Below are 23,040 nucleotides of genomic sequence, written 5' to 3'. Positions count from 1 at the left end.
TTTTACTAAAAAGTTATTCTAAGATTCTCGAGGATAAAAATCATCATTTTTTATCAATTTTTTAATATTTCAATCCAATAGTTGTTTTTCTTTTTAAAATTTAATCAAACAGTTTGATTTTAAAAACCCTAAATGGCGCAAGCTATTAACATAACACCCCATAGTGCAAAAGCTTGTCATGTAGGACATGTTTTTCAGTAAAAACACGCCTTATAGAATGCCACATTAGCAAAAATTGCTCTTTATTAAACGTACTTTTTCAAAGATTTACCCAATCAAAATTTCCCTAAATAATCGAAGAAGAGGCCTATTTCCCATATATATATATATATATTAAAAATTGACATTTATGTGTAATTTTGCCTACGTACGTTACTAGTAATTATAGTTTACTCATAAGAAAATATCCCGCTTATCCTTTTAGCTAGAAAATAAAATATGAATTATAGTTCACTCATTAGAATCTCACGACTTTGTATAAACATAAAATATGAATAGACATAGACAGTACAAAATTGCAATATTCATTTGATAAAACGGAAATTACAAAGATGTTAACAAGGAAATTCCCTACCATGTTACAAAGAGAACTCAATTCTTATTATTATAAAATTATTATATTTACAATCTTCTCCTCATCAACAACATCACAATGTATGTGTGCGTGAGGGAGGCTGTTATTATGCCTGCTGTTATTATTATTTCCTATCATTATTTTGGTGGGAATTTCCTCAAGAAAAATCGAAACCATAGAAGATTTAAAGAAAAAAAAAGAATAATTAGAAAATTAAAAATATTTACGCAAATGCAAAAAGATGATTTTCCCTTTTCCATTTTACTTTTCAATGCCTTGTTGCAGATACTGTATGAGATCATAGCCGGCAGTGGTCCACTTATTGTATGCATCTACGCATACACTTTTCATGAAATTGGCTGCTTCACGCTCAGACATTTCGGGATGAAATCTCTTGCGAAGATTTCCAATGGGGTCTCCCCTACTGAAGCATGGCAATCCGCTGTCGAGCATCAGCAACACCGTGTTGATAATCCCGTTCATATATCGACGGGAAGCCAGGTATCCTTTAATACACAAGCTGCCAAGCATTTTCACAAACAACTCAAAATTTAGATTGATGAGGATACAATAAGGGGATAAAAAAAGATCGTATGCAAAGAAGGTCATTTACCTTACAAAGTTATCCCATGTTTCACTCTTCATAACCCCAGATGGGTCGAGTAATTGAGTCATCTCGTGGCTCAACTTGAAATGTGCACTCTCGAACCGCATATTTCCACCAGGTGATATTTCAAAGATGAAACCAAAATCTATGTGAACAAGCCTCCCCGCACTGCATTCACATGCATATCACACTGGTTTGAGTATTTGGTTCTTTTAGGCCAAATTCTATGTTACTCGGACTCGGATATAAGTGTTGGATACTGGTATTTATTGGAGATGAGTATGGTCAGAGTTTTCTAAGTTTTTTCACATATTTGGAGGATCTTTGGGATCATATTCTCATTTCCATGTTTCGGACATGAGTGTTAGACATCAATACTTAAATAAAAATGAAATGTCCAAGCAACATAGGCCAGATTTAATCTTTGGTATTATTGCTAATCAAGATAAAGGTGATGGCTTATTAAGGTGTAGGACCTGTAAATTTGTTGTAGTTTATAAATGGGTCCAGCTCCCTATTCATCTGAAAAAATCCTAGCACTAATAAAGCTTTTAATGACCAATAAAAGCTTATTATTCCAGTCACTCATATTCGAGTTTTTGACTAATCCTAAGAGCTTTCTAATTGGCATCCACATTTTCAAGTTTTCTAAAAGCAAATCAGCTGAAAACACCAGGTCTGATTCATATTTTTTTTTGTGATTATGTGTTCAGGTAACTAGGTCCACCAATCATCTGGTTATCATGTTTTTAATATTAATTATTTATACTTAAGTGTTCTACCAAGCACAAGATACAATTTCTAAAGTCAAGGAAATAGCAGAGCCATACCTGTCAAAGAGAAGGTTGCCATTGTGTCGATCCTTCGGTTGAAGAAGAAGACTAGCTACAGCATAACCTGCACTGCTAACTAAAAAGTTTCTGCGGGCGGCTTCAAAGCTAGGAGAGCCAACGGGCCCAAAATCCTGTTGAAAAATCTCATACAGACCGCCATCAGTTGTTTCACCCATTTGGCTTCTGCTTCGTGTGTTAGGCACAACCTACGCCAAGGGAGAAAAACGAGAACTTATTAAGTAAAGACTTCATTGAAGTACCCTATGAATGGTTGTCCAGTTCTTTTCCAGCAACATGGCACATGCACAAATGACTTCAGTAGTAAATTAAATCATATTGTCATATTTGTCCATGTGCGTATTATTGGGGGAACAAGATAAAAATAGAAATGATACTCCCTATATTCTATTTACACCAAAATTTTTTTAACCGGACCGGTGGTCAGTTCGCCAGTCTGACCAGTCCTACATGTCCAATTAAAAAATTCAAAAAAATTAAAACATTCCCATTCAACTGCTAGTTCAACCGGTTTTTAGCCGGATCATACCAATTCCTGGGCTAACCGGTTTAAAAGCACTTTCCGGACCGGTATCTCGGCCGCTTCCCTGTCCAACCCTCCAATCCGGTCTGGTTCAAATAACATTTATTTACACAACCTTTTTTAAAAACCATTGTCCGTTGTGATGGTAAAAATCTTCAAGACAGACAAATGCAAGAATGAAAATAGTAGTAGTGTAGACCACACCCTAAAACTCCTTGGCTGTGAGAGCATTATATTCCCTCAAAGTTCCTTTTCATCATTTTGTTTAGCTGTTCTAGATTAGGTATTTCCGAAATAATCACAAGAGAAAGCAATCCTTAGATAGTGTTACAGTATTAATGTATTTAATGAAAGAACCAGAACTTGAAGCAAAATGAGCAGAAAAGCTTAACAGAATAGAAGATATACTCACCTCAATTATACCTCTTCCTGGGCCAGTTGGGAGAACACCATACGGAAATAAATATAAATCAAGTCCAACTGCTCCAAATATGTCTCTTAGTTGAGCTATAACTTGAAGAGCAAGAACATCTTGTCGACAATCATCTCCAACCTTGAATAGAAAGCCAATTATATAGGAAAATGGAAACATTATTTATATAAGAAATCAGGACTCTAAAATTTTGACCAGAATAACTAGAAAGTTAAACAAAGTACAATTTTGGAATCTGGGACCATATATAAGAGGAACTGAAAATCCAACAAACTGGAAAGAAGTACATAAATGCAACCACCATCTTAATAAGGTTATGTGTTATTATATCACATCTACTATGTATAGAATTTCTTGTGGTAATATGCAAGTCATGCTCTCAACCTCTTAGAAATTATTTGAGGTTATATGCTTAACAGTGTATCAGAGATCAGGTGTATTCTATTGTTCATTCCTTACACAATGTGCTGCTGGTGACCCTATGAAGTTGCGCACATGTTAGCCCTTGTTTTTCCCTTTTTTTCTTTTTTTAAAGTTACAACTAGCTACATCAATAGTCCAATCAGAATCAATCATTACAAGCACTGAATTGAATAACTTAACTAACTAACTAACTAACTAGCACTCTCATAATTTTCACAAGGTAGGACTTGAACCTAGGCACTAAAAATTCCAAAGGCCTCAGCCTTTGCCAACACAGCCAAGGCTGCCTTTGGTGAGCTACAAATGACGCAGAGTTTTAAGTGGTGTTGTCCGACATCTGTTAAATATTGGTTTCCTGTGATCTTATATTCGAGTTAAGTCCTCCTTCGATTACGAATTGGCTTTAGTGTCCTCCTTCTATTACCAATTGGATTTAGTTTGGATACTCAACAATAAGAGAAAGAGAGTTCGGGTTTGTGTCATCCAGCAAAATCAGAACATAAATTTAGAGAAGCAAAACTAGCACAGCTTCTGAAAACCAAGGAAACCCTCTTTCAGTGCTGGAGGATGCGCACAGTGAATCCCACTCCACAGAAATAGTAAGAGAGCAGCACTACAAAGGTGGACACAGAACCTAAGAGGATTTTTGGGCTTAAACTTATTGGTAGAAGAAAACAATTGAGAAGGCAATTTGAACCAGAATTTCTGTCTACTTGCGTCCAACTCAGATACAAGTTCACCTTGAAAATACAAGCCTGGGGCTTTATGTCATTCTCATCACCATCTCGATCAATGACATTGAATGTGATCATGATAGGAACTTTTGCTGCCGATTGTAACGGTATTCCACTATCAACTCGAATACCCCTAACAAGCTTATTAGGAGCAGTTGGCAAATAAAGGTCTTTTCCATTCAGTTGAATTTTCTCCAACTCCCTGTATCAGTAGCAAGCATGTAACCACCAATTTTAACTGCAACGTAAAAAACAGACATGACACAAGCAAAACCATTTAAGAAATAGAGATATACTTCCGGATGCCAGCCCGGCGTTCCTCCTTTGGAATAGGAAATAGGACGCCAGAAATGGATGTAACTTTGTCAAAGAAGTCAAATTCTCTTGCAAACACGTCTTGGGCCTCAGGTGAGAAACCATCAACAATACGTTGCCGAACAGCTGGTAGCATTGCTTGAAACGCAAGATTCTGGAATGAGAGAATGTACACAGGTCAATGGCCAGAGAATGGAAGGCTATAAAAAAAAATAGAACTTTACAAGTTTTCCTAACAAATTAATGGTATCCGAACCATTTTGTTTATGAAAATTTCAACATTAAACTCAAAGCTATTAGAACATTTCCTAATCTGAGATAAGTCACCAGACACTCTTAACATGATCAGATAATGCTCACTCTTAAGTCTTATTAGACTATATCGGTTCCCAAACTGACCCAATTAAAGGCTTCTCACTAACCATGATCAACGAAAACCTAATTCTAACAAATGATTTTCATTAAGTAATTAGCTCTTTCTTTCTTTCTTTCTTTCTTTCTTCTTCTTCTTAAAAAAGAAGAAGAAAAGAGTAAATTGGGGATGGGGGATTTAATCTTGCTCTAAGTAAAACAATCACTACTTCTTCACTTAGGTATCGTTTTGTTGTTGTTTCTACTATTTATTTATATTTATGCCTCTATAAGGTTAAAAGTAAAACATGTTTGAATTTTAAAAGCAAATAAAAATTAAGAATTAAACGGTGTAATTTTAAGAAGATGATGCATGATTTTACTTTTTATAAAAACAGTTACTTTAATTTATGTCTCAATTGAATGTTTTTCTTTTGGCATAAATTGAATCATTTTTTAATATTAACCCAAAAAGCAAAAAAATCAAAAGCAACAATCAAACAAGGCCAATGACTTTCTTTTTCGTAATTTGACTTAATCAAGGGTACTTGAAAAAGAGAAGCACTGACTTTTTCTTTTTGTTATTTCTAAAGGATTACCATTTTTCTTTTTGGTCTAAAGCCAGATTCAATTGTACCATTCTGTATATATATGTCATCAACAAATAAGCAAACTTCTTTTTTTTAATCCTCCATGCGACAAAGCATTTTTTCAGTCAATTTCCGGTATATTTGCAAATAAGAGTTTTAATTGTTTCTTTATATACCTTTCTCTAATTTTCTTTCTTATTTTCTTCTTATAGATTATATGAACAGGATAATTATAACATCAGATCTGTTGTGATTCAACCCCGAGTAACCCACCTCTAGCCCACAACCCAGCCACTTTTCCAAGCCAATGTACAGTATTACTCCCAAACATTAAGGCAAGTTCTAACATGCTTTCACGAAAAAGAGAACACTGAGATAGACAAACCTTTTCTTCGGCTTCTTGCCCTTCTTCAGGTTCTTCACCCTACAGTTACAAATTCAGGCTCAGGAGTTTCATATGATAATAAAGTGATGTAATGAAAAGAGAAGTTGGTCATGTGTTTCATCACAAGCTCATTGAAATAGCATACTATCTAATTGAGGAAATTTATAAAATTTTCACACCTGAAGATGCCATATTAGAATATGTGCAAATATGTCACTTTTTTTAGTTGCTCTAAGCAAATATCCTTCTAACCTCTGCAAAAAAGAACAATCATTAATGCCAAAAGTAAGAAGTGTTAAAAAGAAAAATAAAATGTACTAGACAGTGTAAGCAACAGGATAATTGGGCTAATCAGATTAAGGTCATTTAGGTGGTGACTGGGTAGAAGGAGCAAAATCAGTTTCCGACCAAATGCTGAATTTTGATAAATGCACAATGCTGTTGTATCCACATGATGTTTAATTGCAGTCATGGAGGCAGTATTGATTAATAACTTTTAGTTGAAAGGATATATCAAACTCAAATTGACTTGTATTGCTGAGCACCTTGTATCAAAACATAACCACCAAGCAAATACACCTAAGACCCATCCTGTTATCAGGTTAACATCCTAGCATTGCACCTCATCAATAAAACACAATATAAATACATGTCCAAATCATCATTGATCACTCACCCCTTCATCATATCTCAGAGATTGCACAAGTTGTGGCATGTAGAAGGTAACATGATCAGGAGGATAGGACTCCAAAACCCTTAGAACATAAGCCATGACACGTGGATGGCCCTTATATTGAGGAGTAAGGAATTCAAGAGCTACTGTAATTGAACAAGCAGCCCAGTGGGGCAGTTGTTGCAAAAGTGCTGAATTCTCATCAACTGCCTTTGGGGTGACAAAATACGGCAGTGCCTCAGGTATTTCACGAATGTCCAATATATTTGACTGTATGAGAAATGACAACAAATCAAGTAAGATCATGCCATGATGGTAAAAGAATATAACAATGGAAGCAAAAGAGAGGAAAGGACAAATCAATGAATGTTTCTGGAATGCTCAGCATAAAATCCACAATGACAACGTACAATCTGAATGAAGACATCTCCTTACTACTTGCATCATAAATAGCAACACAGAAGTTTCAAATTCTTCCATTCCAATTCCAATAACTCCATGCAAGCAAAGCATACCTGGACTAGCTGGGTTATTTCAGTCTTTAGAGACACGTTTGTTGGAAACCTTGAGGCCAAGGCAAAAGCAATCCGAGGATCCACTGAGAAAGCAATCCTGGCATGTTCAATCCATTTCTCTGGGGTGAGTTTGGGCCGAACAGGCATGGGTTCCCTGAATATAAATATAAATACAAGCAACAAAATTTTATTAAAACAATGGAGACACTCGTGCAACAAAAGGATCCCAAAGAATAAAGTCACATCAAATATCAACAAATATATTCTGCTGAAAATACTTTGAAACAGGATGTGCCCAAACTTCAAGCCTATCACATTCATTCTGACACAGCATTAGAAGCAGCTGCTTTCGCTTTTCTCTTCCCGCAGCATAATTATCCATCTGGCCCCAGACTGGGTGATATTCCTCATTCTGGAAAATTTAACTTTAGGAATAACCAGAATAATCCAGAAACAGAATATCTTAATCAAGGTTGAAACATCTGAAAACTAAATGATGACCATCTTACCGCATGAACCAAAGTGTCCCCTTTCTCAGGTGCTTGGACCTTGGAGTCAGTTTGAGATACCATCTCATTACAAAAATACTGAACAGATTGAGCCTCACTCTGAGCAAAATTCATATTGTTCATGTCATAGAACTGAGGTTCAAAGGCAAACCAGCCCAAACAGGCCCTGCATGAACCAAAAACAACTTTAAATAGAACTGCAAAAGTGTGCGAGTAAGCTTAACTGAATATTGGAACACAAACGTAAATAGAATGCATGTTGCTGCAGCAACGCCAAACATGTACAGTAAAAACAGTATCATTGTATATGTGAATATATATATTGTTTAATTCATTGATTTACAAGAATTTAGTTCACTGAGTTTTTCCTTGTAATCAGAGATTAGATTTAGGGCAGATTCTAGGACATTATATTAATTACTGATTATGGAAATATTTTGCTTCCATAATTAGCCTCGATTGTAGACTATAAGTATGCACACTTATCGGTAAGATACGAAAGAGGTTTCTCTTTTCAGCTTTCCTTATATGGTATCAGAACCCATATCCAGCATTCTTTGTTTCAGCTTTCATCACTGATTTATTTTTTTCCTTCGTTTCAGCATTCATTGTTGAATTGTTTGTTTCTTCGTTTCAGCCTTTATCCTTGAATTTCAGTTTTCTTATACAAAACAGATTAACCTCTTTTTTTTTTTTTTTTTTTTTTTTTTTTCTTGTTTTGCTTCCCTTGCCTATTTTTTCATCATGCCTGAAATCTTTTCAAGTTCCACTGGAGCTACCAAAGCCAACCCTATTCGACTGTCTCACAATGAAATCTCACAGTCCACAGCACCATCATTCGCCTCAATGGGGGAAATTTCGTAAGTTGGTCTTAATATGGCCAGATGTACGTTGGGAAAGAATGAAGAGGGGCTACTTGACAGTAAGACTCCAACCCCCGAGAAGACAGATCCAGCATGTGCTATTTGTGATGCAAATTCCATGATCATGGCTTGGTTGGTGAGCACAATGGATGAAAAATAAGTGCAAATTACATGTGTAATTCTACTGCAAAGGATTTCTGTGATAATGCAGTTGGCATGTAGTTTGACCTTGGAAACTATTTCCAAATGTAAAATCTACAACAAAAGATTGGAGAAGTTTGGTGTGGAGAAGGTAGTGTGACAAGGTATTTTAATGCTCTTAAGGGTCTTTTGCAAGATTTAGATTTATTTAATAATGATGTTCATATGACTATACTCTTCATAAGAAAACTGTAGGGAAAGGTAGAATTTTCAAGTTTTTGGTTGGATTGAATGTTGAATTTGATGAAGTGAGGGGGAGGATACTTGGTAGAAACCTCTTCCTCCCATTGGAGAAGTTCTTTTTTAGGAGTATGGAGACAGTAAACCAAACATTATGCTATGTTGGGGTGAAAAGAGACAATAAGTTCAACTGAAATGTTTGTTGCGGATGCCAAGAATCATACAAATCCAATTGGTAATCAGGCTGCACACTGATCATTCCAAAACAACTAGCGAATATTTGATGAGAAATCCCAGGCATGGTGTGTTTATTACAACAAACCACATATACTCGGAAATTTGCTGGAAACTTCATGGAAAACCAGCAAACAGGAAGAGCAACATACCAAGGGATAGAAGCAACCATGGAAGCTCCTTAGCAAATACAGTTAACACCTTTAAGAAGAAGCAAATTGAATTTCTCTTGAAACTGCTAAACTTCAATCCATCATCTAACATTCATAATGTTTCCTTGGCTCAAACATGTAGTGATTCAAATCCTCTATCTTATTGTTCAATTCTCACCCTTCTCCACGGATCATAGATTTAGGAGCTATCAATCACATGATTAGTATTTCACATTTATTCATGATATAATCTCCTTGTCCTGGCAATGAAAAAAATTCAAAGTGCAGATGGTAGTTTCTCACCTATTGCAAGGAAAGGCTTAATCAAACTCGCAGAAAACATAGACCTTAAGTTTGTGCTTCATGTTTCTAAACTTGCTTGCAATCTCTTATTTGTTAGCAAACTATCCGAAGACTCTAACTATTGTATTGTTTTCTTTGAATCTCATTGTGAATTTTAGGACCAAACTCAAGGAAGATGGTTAGCAGCTAGGATAAGAGATGGTCATTATTATTTTGATGAGAGAATTTCCGGTAATAAAAAGGCTCAAGGCTTAAGCAATATTAGTTAAAACACTACTTATGAACAAGTTATGCTTTGGCATTATACATTAGGCCATCCTTATTTTCCTTATCTTAAACATTTATTTCCCACTTTATTTTAAGGATTGCTCTTTTCTTTTTCTTTTTCTTTTTTTTATTGTAAAAGCTATTATTTATCTAAGAGTCACTGCTCTACTTATGTTTCAAAACCTATTATCTTTCTAAAATATTTTATCTCTTTCATAGTGATGTACCTTCAAAAATTACAACTTTGTTTAGGAAAAAATGGTTTGTGACATTCATCGATGATTATACATGGTCATACTAGGTTGATCAAGAATGAGAAGTCTGAAGTGGGAAAATTGTTTAAAGAGATTTATAACATTATTGGAAATCAGATTTAAATAGAAATCTGCATCTTACAGTCTGATAACGAAATTGAATATTCTAATGACATTTTGGGAGTAAAAAAAAAAATGAGGATTCAACATTAGTCTACTTGTCGTAACACTCCAAAATAGAATGAAATTGCTGAAAGAAAGAATAAACATTTCCTTGAGGTTGCTTGCACGACTATGTTCTCTATGCATATTGCTAAGTGGGAAAAGACTGTTTTAACTGCATCATATTTGATTAATAGGATGTCCACTCGAATTTTAAAATACATCACGCCTTTGAAGTGTTTTAAACCTTTTTTTCCAGAATGTAGGATCTATTTGGATTTACCGATCAAAGTTTTGGTTGCATTGTTTTTGTCCACTTACCCACCAAGATTCACTCAAAACTTGATCACAGAGCTAAAAAATGCGTTATTGTAGGTTATGCTCCAAATAAGAAGGGATATAAGTAGTATAACCCTCAAACTAGAAAAATCTATATTCACTCAAAAATGATTTTTGTAGCATTTCAAATTCTTCGAATCCTTTATCAAATATAATCTACGACTCCATGATGCTAGAAATACTTAGGAAAAACTTGCTCAAGATGTTGGAAACAGAGGAAATCTGAGTCTATTATTGACAAGCATAAACAAGATGCAAACATAAGAACTATTACAATAGACTCAAAATCCGTATGAGTTTTTGGCTTATGCTAGGAAAAATATTCATAAAGTTAATAAAGATCCGTCTACTGCTCCAATGTTAGATTAATCAAATCTCCTAAGGGATGGCTCAAGTAATAGATCAATCAAATCTCCTGAGGGATGGCTCTTGTAATTGTCCAAGTAATCCTATCCATCAATCTCCTTCTATGCCTTTTAACGAGTCTTCAGATCATGATATTCTTAAAAACATTCCTCTTATACTAGAAAAGGTGTCCGAAAATGTACCAATCACCCCATTGCCAAATATCTATCTCATCAGACTTTTAGGCAATCATGGAGCTTTGACCTTTAAGATTACTCACTTGTTTGTTCCTAGAAACATTCAGGAAGCACTAGATGATCATAACTGAAAGTTATCAGTTATGGAGAAAATGAATGCACTTAACACAAACGGGACTTAGAAGATTGTTGACTTGCCAAAAATATAAGAATAAAGGGAGGTATAAGTGGGTGTTTATGGTGAAGTTTCAAGCAAGTTGTAGCATAGAAAGAACAAGATTAGACTTGTGACAAAAGGTTTCACACAAACCTAGGAATTGATTATCATGAAACGTTCGGTCCAGTAGTAAAGATCAATTCTATACGGGTTTATTATTCCTGGATGTGAATTATACTTGGCCCTTACATTAGCTGGGTGTAAAAATTGCATTCTCGAATGAAGATTTAGAATAGGAAGTGCTCATTAGTCTACCACCCAAATTTGAAGAGAAGCTTGGAGAGAAAAAGAGAGCAAATTAAAAGTCTCTATATGGACTTAAAACCTAGAGCTTGGTTTGAACGCTTTGGGAAAGTTATAAGGATTCATCACTATTCTCAAATTCAAGCATATCACACTGTGTTTTATTAACACTTGAGGGAAAAATGGTGTTGCTATTTTGATTGTTTATGTGGATGATATAATTTTGACAGATAATGACAGTGCAGAATTGGAAAATCTGAAGAAAGAACTTGCAGCCAATTTGAAATATAAGGCTCGAGGAAGGTGAAATATTTTTTTAGGATGGAGTTCGGTAGGTCTAATGAAGGTATATTTGTTAATCAATTCAAGTATACACTTGACTTAGTGGAACAAGTATGCTTGGTTGCAAGGCAGCTGAGACACCTATGGAACACAACTTAAAACTATAGCCAACCAAAAAAGAAAATATGTTAAATAGGGAAGACTATCAAAGGCTTGTTGGCAGATTGATGTACTTATCCTATACATACTCCAACATAGAGTTTGCTGTGAACTTAGTAAGTCAGTTCATGTACTCACTAGGAAAAGAACACTTTGATGTTGGATATTAAATCCAAAGATATCTAAAGGGGACTCCTGGAAAGGGACTGTTACGTAAAAGGCGTGAACATCTGCAAATTAAGGTTCAAACAGATTTTGGTTGGGATGGAAATAAAACTGATAGGAGGACAACTTCTGGCTACTGCACCTTTGTTGGAGGAAATCTAGTTGTGTAGCAAAAAACAAAGTGTAGTAGCAAGGAGCTGTGTAGAGGCTGAATTTAGATCCCTTGCTCGTGGAACTTGTGAGGTAATGTGGATTAAAAGACTATTAAAAGGTTTAGAGTTGTCAGATTCTTCACCCATGAAGGTGTATTGTGACAACAAAGCAGCACCTCTATCACACGCAATCAAGTTTTAAACGAGAGAACAGAAGATGCACACGTGGACATGCATTTTATCAAGGAAAAACTCAATAAAGGACAAATTTGAATGCCATACATTCCTACCACCAGTCAAGCTGTTGATATACTGACAAAGGGACTTCATAAGAAGCAGTTTTGATGGCCTATTAGCAAGCTATCTATGGAAGACATCTTTCATCCAGCTTGAGGGGGAGTGTTAAAAATAGATCCCTTGAAGGGATTTAATTCATTGATTTATGGGAATTTAATTCACTTATTTTTGCCTTGTAATCAGCGATTATATTTTAGGATATTTTATTAATTATTGATTATGTAAATATTTTGTTTCCTTAATTAGCTTAGTCGTAGAATATAAATATGTACAATTCTTTACTCATTAGTAATATACGAAAGAGGTTTCTCTTCTTAGCTTTTAGTTTTCTCTTTTTAGCTTTTCTTATTAACTTAATATCTTTTGTTACATATGAGGAAAACCTAAGGTGGAAGCAGGTTTCGGACCTTAAGGACCTTACCTCCTAAGAAGGGGTTACAACCACTACGCTGAACCTTGGTTGTTGAGTCGTCCTTAAGCACTCTCTCACCCCTACATATCAAACGCCCAAAGTCCTTGATCGTTTTGGAGATGAAAGAAACCTAAGATTTTTAGAACCCAAACTCTATCTTCAATTGCATTTCTTTCCAAATTCTTGATATTTATTGCACCTTGGCAACTTCTCACAAATGGAAATCATAAGCATTTCTAAATGTTAAGACATGGAAACTATGTAAATTGGTATAAATATCTTGGAAGACATATGTAAACATGGACCATGCGTTTGAACTCCACCATCATTTGGCACAAAGACTTCTTAAAGGTGAAGGCTAAATAAAATGGGTCTCAGTAATTGCCAAACAATAGCCCGATTTGGAAAATGAGAGCAGTTGCCTTTAAAACACCAACCTTTTATCAACATTTTGGGCTGTTAAAACTGCCATAATTCATGTATAGTCTTCATCCTAAGAGCCCCTATAACATGTTCAATGGCGCACAATTTTTGAAAAGAAAAAACAAGGGTAAGTTATGTTTGTATCTAAGCAAAAACTGAAACGATCAATCTTAAGTTTTTTACTAAGGGGCAAAAAACAATTTTAAGATAATTTGCTGAACTTAAGTGTTGAGATTCTGGAAACCAGGACATGCAAGTCATTGACTTTCCCAGAATGAATCAAAAGAAAAAGAACTAAAAAGGTTTAGGTTGAAAGTAAAAACTGAAAAAATTAATCTTAAGTTTTTTACTAAGGGACAAAAACCAATTTTAAGAATAATTTGCTGAAGTAAAGTGTTGAGATTTTGGAAACCAGGACATGCAAGTCATTGACTTTCCCAGAATGAATCAAAAGAAAAAGAACTAAAAAGGTTTAGGTTGAAAGTGAATGAGAGTCTCCAGAACCAAAAAATAAAAGTCAATAATCCAAAAAGAAAAATCAAATAAAAGGAACTAAAAGGATGCAGATCCAAAGTGAAAGAAAGAAAGTCAATGGCAGTTACCGGTATATTCTATCTTCTAACAGCTGAATCCCACTTCTAAAATTCTGCAAATTCCCTTGGGATTGGCATGAGCAGAACTTAAGACCGAGAAGCATGAAGGTGAAAAAGGTGCCGGCTGCTGCTGGGTGACGTGAAAAGCTCCAGGGAAGTCTGGTTGTTCCTTGTAACATCCGACCAATGAGCAAAAGTTGCTCAACACTATTGTGACGAACTACCTATACAACTCAAACAAGAAAAAGAGATGTAGCCATAGAAAAAGGAGTAGCATCACATGCCAGAATGTGCATAAACATAAAGAGATATTGGCACTGTAGGAAACAAGATAATAAATGTCAAATGCACAATCATTGTAAGGTGAAAAAGCACACATCTATACACACATACACACATGTATGCCATGTATGTTCAAATGCTGTTCAATGATAAACAAACAGCACAAACATCAGGACATGGAATGGAGTTGTCTGAAAGAGAGCATACAAAATTATCAATTACCTCAAAGCGATCAATAAAAAAACCCAGCCACAATCTATGAGCAATTATTTGGTCAACAGGATTGATATCAGGCAGTTCCGCTGGTTCCCCAGCGGACAAGTGGGGCCTTAATTTTGCAGTAGGTCCAGAGTATTTCCAATCAGATGCAAAGAGACCTCGTTTTGTATCAATTGTCCATAACCATGCATCAACAAGTTCAGCAAGGACAAGAGAACCCCACTGCGGAGCAGCAGAAACCAGCCAAGTCCAGATGAAAACACCAGTTTCCATAGCATCAGGGGTAGCAATATAAGCTGGACACCAGCAGAGAAGACGTAGAAGTTGTGAGAAGCCCTTCACATTTGATTTTCTGTCAGAACCCTGGACATGAACCATTTTCAAAGGGTAGGACTGAAATGGGTCTCTAAATAATTTTCAGCAGAAAAAAAAAATATATATATATATATATGAAATACTGATAGTTCTACCAGATTTGACAGAAGCAATGCAGTTGCCTGACAACAAGTTTCACGGAACTGTGACTTATCCAGTTCTCCACCTTTTTCTGCAGAATTAACAAATTGTTGAAGGAGACGCACAAACTTTGAAATTGAAACCTCATTGAATGCCTCATCCTCAGTCTGCTGTGGTTGAGAGAATGCTCCAGAGATCAGCCTTTGGAGGCCACCACCAAAACCTTGTTGTGGCGCTGCAGATTGAAATCCACCCATGCTATTATACAACCTTCTCATGCCAGCAATTTCTCCGGCATAGTTGCTTTTAACTGTTGCACTGACTATACCAGTACTAAGCACCTCTAAGATGAAGGCTTCTGACAACTTCAAATTCGCTCCTGATGCAGCAGCAGCAGAAGCCATGACTGCAGGAATATTTGCAGTCCGTATTCCAGTCCAACAATCATTTTTTCCTGTACCAATCCTTATCTCAGACAATAAAGACACCACATCAGTTGTATGCTGTGCCTTCTGCCATGTGTTTGCTTTACAAAGCTTTTCCTGTGGGATATATTTGGAACCACAAACAATTAATTAGAAGAACCATGGAAAAAAAGAACAAATCAAAGTCAATTTAAGAATGGGAGAAACCAAAAGAACAGCCTTGATACCAAAAAATGAAAAAAAATGTTGATAATTGAAATTTATTGGCCATCACCCCAGAAGGCGTGTCCATATATGAAATTTAAGACAAATCTAAATTTTAATGAAAAGAAGGCCTACACAACGCATTCTAGTAGTAAATGACAGAATATTCAAAACTCAGTGCATAAGGAAAAATGTACATTAGCCATGAAGGATTCCATACTAAAGGAACGAGAACAATAAGCAAAAGAGTAACAATAACATATACAGTCATTCATTCAGCAACCTGGAGTAAACCCTGGGTAGTACATGGAGCATATGAGAGTGATTCAACAGTCCATTCCCGAACATTTTTTTGGTATAAAGAACGGACAGCTGCTTCCCAAGCAGGATCATTGACAACAGAAGTTGTCTCATTTTCAACAAAAAAAAGCAAGGAATCCAAACAAGATGAATTCCACAAAACCTGCACATATTCAATTCCATTTGTCTCAAATATGCGATTCAGATTATGGAGCAAACTGGGAAAATAAAATGTAGAATAACCATTAGATGAGAAGGATATCATCAATATATAGCTTTACCTGAGGAAATTTTTCTCTAAGCTGAACCAATAGTTTCACAGCTATATCCCGAATGTGTTCTTCCCTCTGCGACATACTATTTATTAGAAAGCATGCATGTGCGAAAAGGGTTGATTCTCTAATTACAGCTTCATCGCCTGTTTTAGTTATTCGGTCTTCCTGAACACATGTCAAGAAACTCATGAGGTTCAGTTAGCAGGATCACATGGTACAAATACACACAGTGTTACAAGGAAGAGATAAAAGAGCAGGACAGTAACCAGTATTAAACTGGTAGAAAAGGGGGTTACGCACTTGTCCCATTTCAGGAAGGTCGTCCAAGAGAATTTAACTTAATTGGTAGGAATTATAAATTACTTAAATGACACCAAATTTGCCGTACTTTGTCGAGAAATTGCACTCACATGAAAATTCACAAGAAAAGCAAGAGAATGCTTATGGGATAAGATAATAAGATAGAGCTACAGATGATCAAGCATATCCAAAGACAGCACTATAAAGGACGAGCAAACCTGAAGGAACAACACATATTGTACACTTTTCAACAGTCTGTTTTAGGAGTACATGAAATATTTAAAGTGATAAAGAAAAGAAAATATGGAATCCTCTCAACTTTGGGTGTAAATATATTAAAATCAAATTAATGTAGAAAACCAAATCTAGGATAAAGGTAACTTTCCTAAAACCAAATCATGTGCATTCCGGTGTGCATATATTCGGGCCATTTATTTATAATAGTGCTTGAATCCTCTTGTTGCTTTGGTTTATTGAAACCTTTAGTGTAAGCTATAGATATAAAACAACACAAATACGCAAATTTAATTCATTTATATGTAAAGAAAAGATTGATATGAAAATTAGTTCCTTAATAGTTAATCCATAACTCATAACATCATTTAACATGGTATTTCTATATTATTATTTAATCATGATAATTTTTTTATTCAATGCCTAAATTTTTTTAAAAAAATACTTCATCTCATATTATTATTCAATATTTTAATTTTAACCATTAATTTTTGATACATTAATTTTTATTCAATAAACTAAAAACAAATTGGGACACAAAATTGAGCTATTCAAATAGTGTCACATAAGAACACGACATGGATGGACAACTAAAATAACAACTCACAAAAAGTAACATATCCATGATACAAATACATGAACATGTCTAAAATTATAATTTTTTTTTAAATGAAAACAAGACAATACAGAGAAATAACTAAAACACAATATAAAGAATATAATACCAACAAGATATGAATGCTTTAATGTTTCAAAATCTATATAGCACGACTCACTTGTCAAATTTTAAATATAATTCTGAATATGATTACGACACAAAAGGTTAACATAAATACAAAATATGCTGATTTCTAGCCACATAAGGCAACAATTGAGGGGATAACTTTCAACTTATGTTATGTGGCAAATTCGAAAATGACAACAATATAGAAAAATGACTAAAAAAGACAGCACAAAAAAAAAAGTAAAAAGAAAAATAACACTAACACTACATGAATGCTCAAACATGTAAAAATTTGTATATTTGTAAAACCATGAATATGATCGTAGCACAAAAAAAGGGGGGGGAACAAATACACACATGGTAATTATTTAGAAGAAATTGAGAAAAAAATGAAGAAGAAGATAATTTGGGAAAAATCCAGGTAACCAATTTACTCACTTGGGTGACATCTTTTATTCCAAGTGATTGTTGAATTCTTTTAAAGCCGATTGGAAACTATGACTGGACAATGTGTAAAAGAAGCTACATACTTGTATAGGTTGTAGGATTTACCAGAAATTCTTCAATTTCTTCTAGAAATAGATGAAAGGCATTTAGGGAATTGGTCTAATTCTATCTTTGTTCATTCCTTTTGAAGAAAGAAAGGATCCCAAATAAGTAAATAACTGATTTTCTTAAGCGTTTGGGTCTAACTCTGGTGCCATTTACAATAACTCTTTGCTAAAACTCGTTTTTCATATTTCTTACTGAAAAGGAAAGTAAGCCATGAGAATGAAGTGTAAGTGTATAATTGTAGAGCAAGACAGTCACAAGATTAGCCACCCAACATCTTAAGCAATTTGTTCTTATTAAAACAGAAGCTAGTTGATTGTACAATTATTAATTAACTATAATTTTAACAACACCAAATTAGTGAAAGATGCATTAACACCTAAAATCTCCTTATATGAAGATTGTATTAAAAAAACGAATAAAACAATGCTCCAAACATTTCAAGAAAATTGCAGACATACCAGCCATGACACTGCTGTTTCAAATGCCCTGTGCACCATTGCTGTCAAACACTGGGAAACAGCAGGCATAAGATTTGGAGTTTTCAAGTATTCAAAGGCACAACTGAAGGCGCTTCTAGAAGCGGTAAAACTAGTGCCACCACTAGTGTCACCATTAAGGATGCCACCATTACTGATGAAACGTATTATCTCTAGGAAAGCCACAGCAAGAAGATAGGTTGCTTTTACACCTGTAAAGAAAGCCAAAAGGAGTCAATGAAATGAGCCTACTACAAAAAACAATGCCCCCGTCCCCTTTTCTTTAATGAATAATAAAACAATGATACAGACCAAATAACAAGATGTTATCACACAAGAAATTATTGAACATGGAGATAAAATAGGTATATCCACAATCAACTGCAAGAAGCTCACTAGACCTGAAATTGTGCTCATTGCACCAACATCAACTTGCCCACCTAATGCGGCAGAAAGAGCTGTTCTTTGGCTTACAGCAGCTTTCTCATTGCCGCTCCCTTGACGACTGCCAGGGTTGTGAAGGGCATTCAGTTCCAGCTCATCTTCAAGCCATTTCACAGAGCTCACAACCTGCAAAGAAACACAATGTCAATGAAAATGGCACTTTACTTTTGGAAAAGCCTCACAATCATTTAGACAACATACAAACCTAGGTCAACTGTAGTGGGAAAAAAAGCAGGTTTTTGTTCAGAATCAGAACTAAAACTGAGTTGATGTGAACACAAGCTAAAGACAAATTAAAATGGGCAACCATATTTCAAAATAAAACTAGAAGCATAGATTTATATGGAAATAACTGAATAAGTTGCAAAAGCCTAGAAGAGGCATTGCGCTTCCTAGTCGGTCCAACAAGAAAATTTTTAAATGTGTAAAAACTCCCAACATTCAGCAGATTATGTAGCCATCTCAACTAGTGATTGCACATCCAGCTGATCAACAACATTTCCACTTGACAATTGCAACTTAATCAATGTCTTAATGTCAGATTTATTAGGAAATTAAACATAAACCAGTCTGATAAATATAATTAGCACAAAAAAGAAACTGATTTAGAAAATGAAATGTGCTCATGGAAGAATTCTTGAAAATCAACTTACAAGGGGAGGTGTCCCCTGAGCAATACGCTGGACAGCAGAAGACCATTGTTCATTCCACATATATGGTCCTGCCACTGCTTGAAGGGCAATAGCACTCATGCTTCCTGAACTGCTCAATGTTGAGGAATCTGATTTTTGAGTCTTCTGAATAGGAGGTGCCAGCCCAAAAAGAGCAACATAGAACCACAAGTTGCGAAATAACTTCAGCAGAGAAGGTCCCAGATCTACTGTAGGATCAAAATCAGAACATACTTCAGCAACAGCAGGAAGTAGGGGCCCCAGAAAACCAGCTCCACTCCTGCAAGATTTGAGATACTGGAAATAAAATATTTGGAACATGTATTATGAGGATAGCAAAAAAAGAAGTTTGCGGAAAGCAAGCCATAAAACAGAGAACAGCAAAATACATAAATTATAAGGAAAGACAAATATATTGCTAATCAGAAAATATTTACCTGCCACTTTTTGATTCAGCTGCCAAGCCTACATCAGAGCACAAAGATAACAAGCGATGCCGATAGTCTGAGCGCAATTTAGCATTCTTAAGACCAGTGGCAATCAAAAGAAATCCCGCAGGAAGAGTCTAGAATGTGATTGAACGAGTGAGCACCAAACCAATAAGAAAAACTACCAGACAGCTAAATTGTTACTTCTATCTCACAAATAATGCACACCTCAAAATGTTCTGTGGTGGCCTCTGACTCCGAAGTTTTGTTTTCTCCAGACCCTCCACTTGAAAGTTTACTCAAGTAACTTCTCGTCATCAGAACAACTGTTTCCCTATATGACTTCTCGAAACCTAAACTTGCCATGCGAGATACAGCATCAAGAAGCTGCAGTAAATTGAGTACATGTCAAAGTTGAGAAACCATGCCGTGTGATCTAAACAAGAAAGAGTATTAGTCAAATCTTTCAGTTACTTGTATACCTAAATAGCAGAAAAAGAAATTTTTAAATTTATAATTACAAAATACATACTCGAAGTCGCAATAAGCTTGGAGTTATAGCATCACCCTCTTCTAAGCTTTCAATAAAAAGAGGAAGTATCATGTCAACCACTTCAGGCTTGCTGACAGCAACATTTAGATCAGCCAACAAACGTATTACATTAAGCTGTACTGCTGGAACTACCTGTTTCTCTTTATCATCCTGAAATTTGCATGACCATGTAAACATAGCGAAGAAGTAAACTTAAACGGGGTAATAGCTATTTGTTAAGTATAAGCATAAATAAAGGAAACATACCTACCACCTAAACAGGCAAATAGCCTACTAAGATCTCATAGGCAACAGATAACATTACTGATCCATATTAAACAAAAGTAAAAAGCAACCTCTATACATGCAAATGCAGAATGCTCTGGCAAAAAGATATGAAAAGAAAAGAAAAAGAACAGACTTTTAAACTAAATTGAGAACAAAGACTTTAAACCACATATCAAGAGAAGGTATGTTTGTATAAATGTTGCATGTATAACTCTGTTCAGTGCATTAGGCCCACACACAAGCACATGCAGTTCTCTGTTTGACTTAATCATTCAATGGTTAATATAATACCACCGACCTGCTCCCCGTAATCATTTCTCTCACGAATGCTTGTAGCTAATCCCATGATAAATGTATCTATTGGAGCTCGGTCTTTGGCCCAGCCAGTTTCAATAATCTCACAACATGTCTTAAGAACACCATCAAACATGACTCCTTGGCTGCTGCCCCAGGTATCAGCCTGTTACATTCACATTGTTACGAAAATAAAAACAGAAAAGGGAAAAAAAATCTATCTATAAGTAAATTTTCGAGATTTAGAATCTAAAACCCAGCTACAAAACATACCTGCATACATGCAGCCAGCACAAGGGGTTTGAGACGAATGAGCAAAACACGCAGCGGCTGCCCTCCCCTAGAGACAGCAACTTGTGCAATTCCAGAAAGCAAGGAAATGAATAGCTCCTCACAAGCTCTCAACTTTCTCCATACAGAGAGCAGACAAGCTTCAGCAGCATCTATCAACAATGCAAGAGTCTCAAGCACCAATTTCTTAGAGGTCTTTGCGTCCACATCAAGACAGACAAGACTTTTAATTTGCATCCTAGCAGCAGCTTGAAAAGCTGATAGTTTTGCATTAATTCTGGCTTTTAAAGGTTGTCCTTTTTCATTCCAGTCACGCTTCCTAATCTGGATACCAAATCAAAAGTTGTGACCATCTCGTTTTTCATTATACATTGCTTCTACAAGGTTCAAATGCTAACTTATTCTACAAAACGAGTACAAGTTACCCATTTCTTCATACTTTTCCAATAAAATGCATTACTTAGGTGCCTTAATTTAACGGAAATAAATAGAACAGCCCAAGGCTTCCGTTGGCATTTACCTTTAGGAATGCAGACATAGATTGAAGCTGCTTCTTTGCAATTAATCTCACTTGCTCCAAATGCTTTTGATCAATGCTCACCTTTTCCAAAGTATGAGCAATCAATTTAAAAGCAACTTCTTGCTTCTCCAAGCTCTCCATGGACTCGTCCTCGAATGAAGCAACTTGTTGCGCAAACATAGCCCCACCTCCATCGATACTGAAATTCATGTGATCAGCATAACTATTCCAATAAACACTACTTCCATTGGCTGCAGCCTGAGTATCGAAGGTTCCTGGAATCTCCCCCTGTGACGCCGTAAGTAACGTAGATAATTGATCGAAAAGGTGATCTATCAATTGATCAGCATCAGACTGTAAAACTGGCGGGAAGTTATTTGACAAAGCCAGCAGGAAAGCCCTAGAAATTACCGTATCGTTTCCGTTTCCTTCCTGGTTACTGACGGAGGTAGTAACTACCTCCCCGAAATACTCGGCGATCTCGGAAGCCAAATCGGGAGATGCATTAGCGGTTTCAGAAATGTATTTCAAGAAATCAACGAAGAATGAAGAAATTGCATCGTTGTTGTAAGACTGCGGCCAAAAAGAACGATGAAACGATGACGGAATGGCCCGAATAAACTCTAGCGTCACCGATATAGGTCGGTCATCCCTCGAATAGGGACATTTAGAAAGAAATCGCGCGACGCCAATCACCGCATGGAGTTGCGACCTTGATGCCCTAGGCGAGTCGTTCTGTAACGTCTCCGGCTGCGGGCACCTACCGCAAATCCAAGCTAGTTTGTCTCTAAATTGCTCCGGACGTCTCGCTATAATGTCGCACAGTTCGATCATCGGATCCATGTTCGGTCCACCAAAATTCTTAGAATCCAATCAGATTTCGTCACTTAAAATAATAGCAAAATGTTTTACCGAAAAAACATAAATGTTAACGTTTCGGATTGTCATTTCTGAATCAAGAAGCTCCTTCCTAACACCGATAGCGTTATCGCTTTCGTATTTGTGGCCGTTGCTGCCATTGCCTCCTTATTTTTTCTTTTTTTCTTTTCTCTGCTTTTTTATTTTTATTTTTATTTTTTTGGTTCCGTTATGTCTTTTTAACAGATTTAAGAATGATTGAATGAAAATTTTGTTTCCCTCCACAGTCTTCGCGCCTCTCGCTCGTTCGCAGCCTTTCCTTTTTTTATCTTTTAGTTTCT

General features: G+C 35.8%; 1 protein-coding gene across 1 annotated transcript; it reads right to left on the bottom strand.

The window, feature by feature from the left end:
- Positions 1-503: 503 nt before the first annotated feature.
- Positions 504-22,992, bottom strand: LOC107886983 (phosphatidylinositol 4-kinase alpha 1). The gene is made up of 26 exons (XM_016811098.2): positions 21,842-22,992; positions 21,304-21,645; positions 21,035-21,196; positions 20,449-20,619; positions 20,145-20,303; positions 19,926-20,053; positions 19,471-19,768; positions 18,775-18,943; positions 18,356-18,585; positions 16,091-16,249; positions 15,793-15,972; positions 14,895-15,422; positions 14,428-14,787; positions 13,933-14,147; positions 7,484-7,649; positions 7,253-7,386; positions 6,975-7,128; positions 6,463-6,729; positions 5,966-6,040; positions 5,787-5,825; positions 4,442-4,614; positions 4,152-4,347; positions 2,968-3,108; positions 2,012-2,220; positions 1,188-1,349; positions 504-1,094 (listed from the first exon to the last, which is right to left on the bottom strand). The coding sequence occupies exons 1-26, from the start codon at positions 22,682-22,684 to the stop codon at positions 836-838; spliced, it is 5,919 nt and encodes a 1,972-aa protein (XP_016666587.2). The 5' UTR covers positions 22,685-22,992; the 3' UTR covers positions 504-835.
- Between the last annotated feature and the right edge of the window lie 48 nt (positions 22,993-23,040).

Source organism: Gossypium hirsutum, chromosome A03 (assembly GCF_007990345.1).
Source record: "Gossypium hirsutum isolate 1008001.06 chromosome A03, Gossypium_hirsutum_v2.1, whole genome shotgun sequence".
Classification (NCBI taxonomy): domain Eukaryota; kingdom Viridiplantae; phylum Streptophyta; class Magnoliopsida; order Malvales; family Malvaceae; genus Gossypium; species Gossypium hirsutum.
Note: the sequence above shows the minus strand (reverse complement) of the source record. Positions and strands in the feature narration are given on the sequence as shown.

What these genes read in the sequence shown, in the direction of transcription:
- LOC107886983 (XM_016811098.2), bottom strand. Translation starts at nt 22,684, where the DNA reads ATGGATCCGATGATCGAACTGTGCGACATTATAGCGAGACGTCCGGAG. An exon ending in TTTTTATTGATCGCTTTGAG is followed by an intron (nt 14,148 to 14,427) that starts GTAATTGATAAT and finishes TGAGTTGTATAG; the next exon opens with GTAGTTCGTCACAATAGTGT. An exon ending in CGCCGGGCTGGCATCCGGAA is followed by an intron (nt 4,348 to 4,441) that starts GTATATCTCTAT and finishes CTACTGATACAG; the next exon opens with GGAGTTGGAGAAAATTCAAC.